The sequence below is a fragment of the Lithobates pipiens genome, unplaced genomic scaffold (assembly GCF_037356315.1).
Source record: "Lithobates pipiens isolate NorthernLeopardFrog02 unplaced genomic scaffold, aLitPip1_a1.2 Scaffold_3, whole genome shotgun sequence".
NCBI classification, from domain to species: Eukaryota; Metazoa; Chordata; class Amphibia; order Anura; family Ranidae; genus Lithobates; species Lithobates pipiens.
The window spans coordinates 94,602,749-94,615,389 of record NW_027507790.1 but is presented as its reverse complement, the minus strand read 5'-3'; the positions used below and the strand labels follow the sequence as shown (position 1 = coordinate 94,615,389).

The following is a 12,641-nucleotide window of genomic DNA, read 5'->3' as shown; positions in this document are numbered from 1 at the left end:
GGGAGTTCATTTATCCTGGCAACGTGCAACCACAACTAAAGTCCCTATTTGGTGTTAGTAATACCTTTTTTGGCTAACTTAAAGTGATTGTAAAGTCTTGTTTTTTTTCTCCTAAAATAACAAACTTGTTACACTTAGTGGTTTTGCACAGAGCAGCCCGGATCCTCCTCTTCTCAGGTCCCTGGCTGACTCTCCGGGCCCCTCCCTCCTGTTGAGTGGCCCCCACAGCTAGCAGCTTGCTATGGGGGCACCTGAGCCTAGCTGCAGCTCCGTGTATCCATTAGGACACAGAGCTGCAGTTCGACCCCACCCCCTCTCTCGTGATTGGCTAACTGAGTTTGCTTGACAGCAGAGGAAGCCAATGGCGCCGCTGCTGTATCTCAGCCAATCAGGAGGGAGAGTCCCAAATGGTCGAGACACTCATGGACATTGCTGGAGAGAGATGGGGCTCAGGTATTTGGGTGGCTGCTGCACAACAGAAGGTTTATTATCTTAACCACTTCATGCAAATTGCCGTACCCATACATCGATACTTTGATGCTAAATACCGGGGTTATGGCAGCAACTAGCCTGTGGAGCCCGCCGGTAGCGTCTGAGATGATTGCGTCCTCTCCTGTGGATGCCTAGCTTCCGACTGAGGGGAAGATGGCCCCTGCTCGGCTCCATGGCATGGGAGGGCATAAGTGACGTCAAACGTCACTTCCGCCTATAACTCTTAAAGGAGAATTTTTTTTTTTTTTTTTTGCATTTTATTTCTTCTTTTTTTGCATTTTGGTGTAAATATGGGATCTGAGGTATTTTTGACCCCAGATCTCATATTTAAGAGGTTCTGTCATGCGTTTTTTCTGTTACAAGGGATATTTACTAGAGGTCGACCGATATGGGTTGGGTTTTTCTCTGGCCGATGCCGATATTTAGAAATCGGGCCGGCCGATGGCCGATATATATGATGCCGATATTTTAAGCTGATTTTTCTTTTTTGGCAAATGCCACTGGTTGCCACTGATTGGCACTGGCAGTTGGCATGGCATGACGCACTGATTGGAATTGGTTGGCACTGGCAGGTGGCACTGGTTGGAACTGGCAAGTTTCGCACTGAGCTGATTTGTCAGTTTCAATTACACTATATGTAACTGAATGCAGAGACCAGCTGTTCAGCGTGATGTCGGGGGTGGGGGGGGGGGCTGGGGGGGGGGTAGGGCCCTGCAGATATCAAATACCAGCCAATGATTGGGCTGCTTAAGAAAGTGGGTTGGGCAACATACACGTAGCAGCCCGCCCAGATCCCATCCCATTGGCTGGTGTTTGATATCTGGGTCCCATCCACCCCCAGGTCCTGCCCACCCTTGACATCAAGCTGAATTCTGACAGCTCCTCTCTCTGCATTCAGTTGCAAATCAGTTTCACATACTGAGCCGCTCAGTGTGTGAAACTGTCAGTGGAGAGTGAGGAAGAGAGGTAATCGGCCGATTTTTGCACAAATCCCATCCCATTGGCTGGTGTTTGATATCTGGTTCCCAGATAATCTCTTAGCCCTTGTACACACGGTCGGACATTCTGACAACTAAATCCGTTGATTTTGTCCAAAACTGTTGCATACACATGGTCGGACAAAGTTGTCGGAAAATCCGATCGTTCAGAACGTGATGACGTTATTTCATTACGACGGGACTACGTTCAGGCTAGTAGCCAATAGCTTTGGTCTAGGAATTTGATCTGAGCATGCGTGGCACTTTGTCCGATCATAATTCTCTACACCCAATCGGACAAAGTCCGATCAGATTATGTTGTCGGAAAGTTTTATAGCCCAGCTATAAAAAACGTTGTCTGTCGGTTATTCAGATGGAAACAGTCTGATGGAGCCCACACACCGTCGGATTATCCGACAACATGGTCCGATCGGACATTTTCCGTCGGAATGTCCGACCGTGTGTACAAGGGCTTAGATTACGGGCGATCAGATAGGCTTGTTAACCATAAGGGTTAATCTGTTATACAGCTTTAAACCCAGCACTCCAATTTGAGCCCAGAAGGAGAACAAAAACCTCATAATACTTTACATATCTTTTATTAAAAACTTTACATAAGATTAAAAACACTCGCATGAAAAAAAAATTTCATCTGCTCATCAAACATCTGAAACCAGTATCCAATAACCCGTAAGCTGCAGGGGTGCATACAACAACTCTTAATTCTATGAACGAGATGCTCCCGCACTATCACTGGAAATGATGATAAAACCAAAACAACTGCTGCAAACACCGATAGGTGAATCTGTGACCAAAGATATATATATAAGTAATGAATGGTGATGCGCTATTGTAAACTGGAAGGGTTGACTCATAAAGGGTGTGTTCTAATCACAAATAAAGTCAATCCGGTGACAGCACAAAAACACAGATAAGTAACTCAAATTATTCAAGTATGTAGACTCCTCACAAGGGTGTGTGGAAGATAATCTGCACTGGCAAAAGAATTAACACATAATATACAAATGAATATTCAATCAGTGCTCATATAAATGATGAAAATACCAAAACTAATGCATACGTAAAACTTGAATATGGTTTGGATAAAAATGTGAAAACATCGAATAAGTCTCTAAAGAGGTCCTAAGAATATTAAAATGTTAAGGGTGAATAAAAGTGCTTCAGTCTTACACTCACATGTAACACAGTGGGACACTGCATATCATCCGAGAGCAACGAGCTCGTACTCCCGCTTCACTTCCGGTGTGCCTGTCAATCAATCCCGGCACGTATCCTCACAATCATCAGGGGAGGAAGTCACGTGATTGTGATGATACGCATCGGGATTGATTGACAGGCACACCAGAAGTGACGTGGGAGTATGAGCTTGCTGCTCGTGGATGATATGCAATGTCCCATTTAGTTACATGTGAGTGTTTTTATTGCTAGCTTTTACCAATATATTTTTACCTAAACATTACTACACTATTTGGGCATTCCCCTTCTTTCCTCCTACGCTCAATGGGTGAGTGTGAGAGGACCCTTATACCATTATAGAGGAGCCATTATCCACCACAGAGCATTAACCACTGGGAAATGAGAGGAGGACCCCTAAAGGTAGCTGGGATTACCAACACCGCATGATGACGTCCTAGCAAAAACTCCACTTACGCATTTCATCCCCACAAGACTTTGTCAGAGGAAGCTCCCTACTGTTTGGAAGGTTGGTGCTGGAAGATCAGTCCACGCAAAGGAAAATGCAATTCAAAGTTCCTAAATGCAAAATAATGCATTTAGGGGGGGAAATGGACCAGAACTACAGTGGGAAAAGAATTGGGGGGTACCTATTTCAAGTAAATGCAAAATGTGCAATCTTCTGTATATAGATCTTTATTTCTCGCTAGAGGCATCACCAGCAGGAGGAAAGAGGTCCTGATACCCCTTTAGAGACATTTAGTTAGACCTTATTTAAACACTGTGTCCAAACCCCATTTTCAAAAAGATGATGAAGTCCAGAGATGGGCAACAAAAATAGTGAAAGGGCTGATAAATGAAACACCTCAGGAAAGACTTCAGTAATTTCATATATCCCAGTCTTGAGTAAAGAAGTGAAAGATATAGGAGGGCAGTATTTTCCATTTGAAACTAGACCAAGAAAATGGGGACAAGATATATATATATAAATATTAATATATAAAAAAAACAGTTGATGCTTAGTACAGACTTTAAACAAAGGTAGTGATTCAGTCAACAGTAGGTGAATTTAAACATGCTTGGAACAAACATATGTCTATTGTGAGGGGCAGACTCGATGAACCACTTGGTCTTTTTCTACCGTCACTCTTCTACGTTTCACTATATACTAAACTAAAAAAAAAAAAAAAAAAAAAAAGGTTTTGGTGTTGCATGTACTTTAAATTCAGTGATACTTTGGTACTGATTTCTTTTTGCATTTGTTGCAGAGGACCTTGAACCACATCCATCTCCTACAGAAATCTCACATCCGGATATAGATCTTTACTTCTCAGAGTTTGCAGGAAATCACTACGTTACAAAAAAAGAGCTGCAGCTTCAGTACCCAGAAGATGCCGAGTGGATTGGCAAGCAGAGCGTGGAGGGCCAGCCAGATTCTTCACCCCCGGAACCATGATTTCTGTCTCTAAAATATAGCTTTTTATTAGATCTTTATTAGACGAGGTTACTTTTATAGGAATGGTTCTCCCTGTATAGGAACACAAGGTCCCACCTGGTTTGTTAGTCAAATAGCCTTTTGAACATGCCCTTACTTAGCATGCTGAATAGTTATGTAATATAAGATAAAGTAGTTTAACGATACATTACTCCTTCATGATCTGTATGTTTCATGATCAACTGAAATTTTCAGTGTTATTTAATTACCTCCTATATGCCTACAATGAAGCAACAGCAATTGTTTTTTGTACCTTGCTTTATTAGGTATTTGAATACTTGTATTTTAACATCTTCACCGGCAAGTCATGTTACTATGAGATAATTGCTCTATATTGCACTGATCTATAGTACAGTTTTCAGATCCAGCCTAATTTATGGTTATTAGTAGATTGTAGAGTTTATACTTATTTATTTTTATCGAGCGTCTTCTTGAAGGAACCAATACATTTAAAACAAAAGCTAACACATCGGAGTAGTTGGGATTACTGAAATACGTGTAAAATCTTCAATAGTTTACCAAACACATCTGGTTTTTAATCCAAGGGTGGGGGCAGTATCTTGCATTCACTCTGATTAAGGCGAGTGAAATGCTTTGCAGTTGGCCGCCACCTTCCTGTTGGCATGTAAAAAGAGTAAGATGTACTCGGCTGCACAGAAAGTGTTTGTAAAATTGGATGAATTTCAGTTGTAGCTTAGATATTGGAGATTTGACTGGATAATTTTATACTTTGTGCTCTGGTGGCTATACACTGGATAAAGTTGTTGCTTGAAACAAATGTTTTTAAGGTAGTTGTATAACAGTTCCATACATATATATAAAAGTATAAAATCTAAATGATTGCTGCAGTAGACCCCAAGAGATTAACAATGTATGGGAGCTGGCATTTTGTCCGGTTGATTCATTTGTCCATTTTGGCTGATAAAGTTCACATGATTGGACACACCCCAATGCTGCAGATTACTGCATCAATGAGGAATTTTCTCAACAGGCACTAAACAGTGGATGTACATGTCAAGTGAAGGTAGGATGTATGATCATACCTCCACATGTGGGTCCAGCTTTAGGCAACTTGTATTGTATTCCCGCTCACATCATATATATAATTTTATTTTATTTTTACACTTCTAAGTGATAATATATATATTTTTTTCATATATGTTGTCTCAGACAAGCATTGCATGATTTGCCATGTTGGATGCTGAAATGGAACAAAGTTTTGATTGAACGAGGTGGAGATCGTGACGTCATCGCCCCCGCCTCTCAACCTCCTCCAAGATAGATGCCTGAACTTCAACTAAAATTACTGCAGCATGTATTTTTATAATGGGAGACCATAGTTTTACTTTTGTGTTTTCTTATTTTAGACTTTTTTTCGTCATGCCTTATCTTTCTTACTCTTTGGACTCTTCCTTCCACTGTAGATCATTTGTTAATTGCTATCAGTTGACAGTTCTTCCTCCATCCTTCCTCTTTGAGTAATAATAGTATAAGGGTTGAGTCATATTGTCTGATACAGCCAGTGAAACTGCTCCTCTTGCCTTGTATAAATACACACCAGAGGACCTAGCAGCAAAATGAACAAGAGTACAGTCATTAACAGGCTGACATATGCAAGTGTTGACAGTGGCAATACACAGGTTATTAGGTGGGGGGAGATTTAATCATATGTGGTGTGTATGTATCCTATAGAAGATTACACTCCATCCTCAAAGCATGTTAGTTAAAGACTTGAAATCAGAAGGTGTTCCACATGCTTCCAGTGGTTGAGCATTTAGATCTTTTCATTTGGCACAAACATCCACTGTTTGGTGCTTATCAGGCGAGCTCCCTGTAGCCAATGGTGTAACATCAGTCCATCAGAAACATGGAATAAGTCATATGGCAATAATACAAGCTTCTCTGTTGCTTTCAATGGCATTCCATGCTTATAGAAGAGGTTGCTGTGCACTTGTGCCAAATTGTTGTTGTGTTTTTTTCAATCTTGCAACAATGTTCCACACATGGGCGATTTAAGACTTGGACCATATATACAATTTAATTGTACAAAATTCTGGGAACAGGTATCTACCTTTTTTATTTTAGCATTAAAAATTTGAGTTCTTGCTTTTACACTAACTTGCAGACTTATGGTGGCCATACATTCTTTGATTTTATAATTTAATTGATGTGTGATTTACCAAAAATCATCAAATAACAATAACATCCCTTCTGATTTGTATTTAGACTAAATTTAGATTGAATTCAATCAAACTAAGTCGATCTGCCAGGGCATTCATCGCCAACACTTCATGAAATTGATCAAATTTCGATCAATTGGATTATGAGGTTGCATGGGGAACACAGATGTGGACAATAACTTATGATTGCATCTTCTGTGTAAAATTAATTCCTATCAATCGAATGGGTTGTCGACTATAGATTAATCCTGTCACAAGAGGTTGAATGGAAAAATAAATCAATTGATTATTTATTGAAGTGTGTATCCAGCATAAGTGATATAGTTCATATAATTCTCCTTGTTAAAAAGTGAAAAGCTTGTAAACATTCATTTTATTTGCTTTTTAAATTTTGTTCTGTTGGTCTGAACTAAAATGGTCCGCACAGAGTATTTTTATTAGTAGCTTTTAAAGTTAGTTTTTTTTCCCTTCACTGACCTCATGGTAAGCCATGATTTAAGAATCTATGATATTAAACTCCATGTCATGTATCAGTTAAAGGGGTTGTAAAGGCAGAATGTTTTTTATCTTAATGCATATTATGCATTAAGATAAAAAATACCTGTGTACACCAGCCACCCTCTGGCACATGCTAATACTTAAACCTGAACCCCCTCTCTATCCAGCAATGTCCACGAGTGCCTCGGCCATCCAAGGCGCTCTTCCTGATTGGCTGAGACAAAGTAGCTGCGCCATTGGCTCCCACTGCTGTCAATCAAAGTCATTCAGCCAATTAGATGAGGGGGGGTGGCGGTGCCGGGGCTCCGTGTCTGAATGGACACAGGGAGCTGTGACTCGGCTAGGCCCCCCTAGCAAGCTGCTTGCTGTAGGAGCACTCGGCAGGAGGGAAGGGCCAGGAGCAGCAAAGAGGGACCCCAGAAGAGGAGGATCTGGGCTGTTCTGTGCAAATCCACTGCAACAGAGCAGGTAAGTATAACATGTTTGTTATTTTTAGACCTCTTTCACACTGGGACGCTTTGCAGATGCTATGACGCTAAAAATAGCACCAGCAAAGTGCCCTGAAAGAGCTGCTCCTCACACTCCAGTGTGAAAGCCAGAGTCCTGCTAGCAGCCCTGGGTGTCCGCACCATAGGGCAAGGGGGGTGTCAATTGCCCCCCCCCCCCAGGAATCGTAAGTGTTGAAGTCAGAGTGAAGACACTTGCCCCCTGTGTTGCAATGGCCACCTCCGCGGCAGCCTTGGACTTTTTTTTTTTTTTTTCAAAGTCTGCTGCTGACCTGGGGGCTTGGGCTGCTCTCAGTCTTTTCTGACTACACATCTGTCCCTCCCTCCTCACCCCTGGCCCGAGCATCGGATTGGCTCTGCCACTCGGGCCTCTGCTTAACATCACCGTGACCCAGCTGTTCCATGATTGGCTGCTGCCTCAGCCTGCCTCTGCCTGTTTAAATATAAGTTGTGCCTATGCCGATCCAGCCGGCGCGGCGCCGGCTCCTCCCACAGGTCACAGGTGTGTGGCGTGCAGTGGCTGAAATGGCAGAGAATACACTGCCTGGCTGCCAGTGCCTGTCCTGGGCCTATCGCTGAAGAACCACAGGTAACAGCAGTACCTGTGCCATGTACCTGTGCCATGACACTACTGTGTACATCTTTTTGTATTGCAAATTGCAATACATGACCTTAAAATGAGGCCACCCCCCTGAAAAAAGTTCAGCGGATGCCCATGCTAGCAGCATCTTTGGAGCGGTGAAGGAACGATGTGTATACCGCTCCTGCCCATTGAAATGAATGGGGCAGCATGGCTATACGGGCGGCAAAGCACCGCTGCAGCAGCGCTTTGCGGTGGCTTTAACCCTTTCTTGGCCGCTAGCAGGGGGTAAAACCGCCCCGCTAGTGGCCAAATACTGCTGCTAAAACGTTGGTAAAGTGGCACTAAAAATAGTGCTGTTTTACCGCTGGCACCCGCACCGCCCCAGTGTGAAATCGGTGTCATCGGGAGCAGTGATTGCTGTCATGTGAGTGGAAGCCCCCCCCCCCCCCCACAGTTAGAATCACTTTCTAGGACACACTTAACCCCTTCATCGCCCCCTATTGTTTAACGCCTTACCTGCCAGTGTCATTTGCACAGTAATCATTGCATTTTTATAGCACTGATCGCTGTATAAATGACAATAGTCCATAATGTCGCAGTCACGATAAAAATCGCAGATCACTGCCATTACTAATAAAAGAAAAAAAAGATAATAAAAATGCCATAAAACTATCCCCTATTTTGTAGATGCTATAACTTTTGCGCAAACCAATTAATATACGCTTATTTCGATTTTTTTTTTTTCTTTAAACCAAAAATATGTAGAAGAATACACATCGGCCTAAACTGAGGAATAAACTATTTTTTTATATATTTTTGGGGGATATTTATTATAGCAAAAAGTAAAAAATATAGCTTTTTTTTTTCAAAATTGTCGCTCTATTTTTGTTTTTAGCGCAAAAAAGAAAAATCGCACAGCTGATCAAATACCACCAAAAGAAAGCTCTGTTTGTGGGGGAAAGAAAGGACATCAATTTTGTTTGGGTACAATGTCGCACGACCACATAGTTGTCCATTAAATCGGCGCAGTGCTGAATCGCAAAAAGTACTCTGGTCAGGAAGGGGGTAAAATCTTCCGGGACTGAAGTGGTTAAGCCCTCCATATTTTAAGGCTCTTAAGCCGTGTACACACAACCAAACTTTTTGACAGCAAAGGTCCAACGGAACGAATCGCTGTAGAAAAATCAGACTTGGATTTAGAACATGTTTCAAATCTTTCCGACAGACTTGAGTCCAGTCGAAAAATCAGTTTGTCTGTATGCTAGTCTGATGGACAAAAACCTTCGTAGGGCAGCTATTGGCTACTGGCTATGAATTTCCTTATTCTAGTCCGGTCGTACGTCATCACGTTCGAATCCGTCAGACTTTGGTGTGATTGTGTGTGGCCAAGTCCGTTAATGCCGAAAGTCCGTCAGGAAGACCATCGGACCTAGTCTGCCAGAGAGTCCGGTCGCGTGTACACGGCATTACTCTTTTTTGATTATGTCAAATAATGTGAAGTCACAATGATGCTTTGATATGGACCCTTCTGTACCAAAGGCTAATATGCTGCTGCAGTGGCAACACATTCTTAATATGAGTTCTATAGATCGTAAATCTGACATGCAAAAAACACTCTTTATAGTATTCCGTTTAGTGCAAGCCCAGGGTCACAGTTATGTGATATCAAGGGCCTGCATACACAGACCAGTTCATGCACCTTTGAAGAAAATGGAAAATAAAAACTTGTATATACATTATCTGTTTATCAATGACCAGTATTTTGTTATAAACCGAATAGGATTTTGTTTACACATTTAACAGCAAAAAAATTCACAGAAACAACAACAGTACTCTCACTGTCCTGTAGGAAACTTTACCTTGAAAGCGCATTCTCACCATATCCTTGTTGCATGTCATACAAGTACAATTCAAAATGTTCTTCTGGCAGGTAAACCTGTTTTTTGTTTAGTGGAATATAGATAGGATTTTGAAATTGAATAGGCTATCCTTTTTTTTTTTTTTTTTTTTTATTTTTTTTTTTTTCTTTAAGCCCTTGTACACACTGTCAGACATTCCGTCGGAAAATGTCCGATCGGACCGTGTTGTCGGATAGTCCGACCATATGTGGGCTACATCGGACTGTTTCCATCGGAATATCCGACCGACAAAGTTTTAGAGCTGGGCTATAAATTTTCCGACAACATGATCCGTTTGTAGAGAATTTTGTTCAGATCAAATTGCGAGACCAAAGCTATTGGCTACTAGCCTGAACATAGTCCCGTCGTAATGAACGAACGTCATCACGTTCCAAACTATTGGATTTTCCAATAACTTTGTCCGACCGTGTGTATGCAACACCAGTTTCGGACAAAATCCGACGGATTTTGTTGTCGGAATATCCGACCATGTGTAGAAGGGCTTAGAGGGTGGAGAAAAACCTCAATCAGTGTTTTATTGCTGTTTGTTTTCTATTTGGCAACATTTCCCCTCACTGTCCTTTTAGTGTTGTTAAAGTGGGTGTAAACCCACTTGAAAAAAAAAAAAGAATACTGACACCTGCAAGACAAAGGCATATTGAGCTAGTAGGCATAGCATGCTAGCTCATTATATAATACTCACCTGAGATCAAAGCCCTCACTGTGATGCCCGTACACCGTGGCTGACATCACTCCCGAGGGTTACTTGCGGGTATCACGGCTACGATGCTGTGATTGGCCGGAGCCGCGATGACGTCACTCCCACGCATGCGCGCGGTAACGGCACACTCACTGGAGCAACGGCACGTACAGGGGGATATCTCCTAAACCAGTTTTAGGAGATATCCCGGGTAGCTACAGGTAATCCATATTATAGGCTTACCTGTAGCAAAAAGTGATCTGTAAGGGTTTACAACCACTTTAAAAGGAGAGGAATTAAGGGAAATATTATCAGTCGGATCACAGATAACAAAAACTAACAGGTTCCAACCTTTACAAATTCTATTGAACTTAGAAAAAAGATTTTTTGGGCTTGAGTTCTACTAAAAGAAGACTTTCATGGGTGATTGGTGGAAGTTGCCTTTGCTATGAAATGCTAACTGTCATGCTGACCATTTTGGCTCAAATACTTGTATCACTGATCTGGGGGAAAAAACTATGCAGATAAGTAGAGCTGGGCAATTTTCTTTAAAAAAAAAAAAAAAATCTGTGATTTTTAAAAAATAAACTCGGTTCACGATTCGAATCGAGTTTGTTTTTTGTTTTTTTGTTTTTTTTATGGACACTGTTCCGGTCCTGAGGAGCTGCGGGCAGGAGTTTTTAGGTGAGGCTGCGGCTTCGACCTAGTCCACGGCGTCTGGCCTCACGGACTAGGCCGAAGCCGTGGCCTTGCCTAAAATCTCCTGCCCGCAGCTCCTCAGGACCGGCGCGGTGCCAGCACCGGTCCTGGGGAGGTGCAGGCAGGAGTTTTTGGGTGAGGCGGCGGGTTCGGCCTAGTCCGCGGCGTCCGGCCTCACAGATTAGCCCGAAGCCATGGCTTCGCCTAAAAGCTCCTGCCCGCAGCACCTCAGCACTGGCGCGGTGGTGAAAAAAAAATCGATTTGCTTAAATTTTTTATAGATTTGACCTCTCAACTCGATTCAAGATTTAAATCGATTTTTTCCCCAGCCCTACTTCCTTGATTTGCGTATTTGTTCTGGATCAAAGACTCGGAAAGTAATGGCCAGAAGGGTCTCCATTACAGCCAGTCATCTAGCATTTTTTGGAAGGAAATCACTAGTGGCAGCTCCATGGCAGATTTACTTTAAAGTGTAATGCCCTGTACACACGATAGGATTTTCTGACAACAAAATCCATGGGATTTTTTTCCGACGGATGTTGGCTCAAACTTGTCTTACATACACACGGTCACACAAAGTTGTTCAGAAATTCTGAACATCAAGAATGTGGTGACGTACAACACGTACGACCGGCCGAGAAAAATCAAGTTCAATAGCTAGCGCTGCTCTTCTGCTTGATTCCAAGCATGCATGGAACTTTGTGCGTCAGAATTGTGTAGACACGATCAGAATTTCTGACAACGGATTTTGTTGTCGGAAAATTTGAGAATGAGATCTCAAATTTTGTTTTTAACAGAAATTCCTATGGAAAATGTGGAGCCTACACACGGTCGGAATTTCCGACAACAAGGTCTTATCACACATGTTCTATCGGAAAATCCAACTGTGTGTACAGGGCATAAGTGTAAGAAAATCTGTAAGGTGAACTTGCACTTTAAGAAAAAATTTTCATTTAAAACTGCTTGTGTGATGCTGAAAATTGAATACCAAACTGTGTGTCACTTCTTTCTGCCGTCTCGGGCATAGGTGCTATTTCAATTTGTATGTTAAATATAAACATTGGTATTTGTCCATAAATAATAAACACTATACAATCTCTGCTTCCTATAACTAATCCACTTTGTGATTCTTTTTTTGTCTTGTGGTCTCTGTTAATTATTTTAACATACTGCACATTGTTTCACACATACTCATAGCATGCTTCTCTGCAAGAAAGATACCTGGCAGTACCTGGTAACTATATCTGCTGATAATGCAATTTAATGAGCCATGCTGAGCTTCCGCAACATATCACAGCAAATCACAAAGTTTTCAATGACAATATACACTCACTGGCCACTTCATTAGGTACACCTGTTCAATTGCTTGGTACCACAAATTGCTATGGACAATCTCAAGTTTCCAGGAAGAAAGAACAG

General features: G+C 41.9%; 1 protein-coding gene across 1 annotated transcript in view; it reads left to right on the top strand.

Moving 5' to 3' along the window:
• FBXO21 (F-box protein 21) overlaps window positions 1–12,337 on the top strand; it is a 77,329-nt gene extending 64,992 nt beyond the window's left edge. The window contains exon 12 of the mRNA XM_077462052.1: window positions 3,932–12,337. Coding sequence (XP_077318178.1) covers window positions 3,932–4,119 — 188 coding nt within the window. The 3' untranslated portion in view covers window positions 4,120–12,337. The remainder of the gene's footprint in view (window positions 1–3,931) is intronic.
• The last annotated feature ends 304 nt before the right edge of the window (window positions 12,338–12,641 follow it).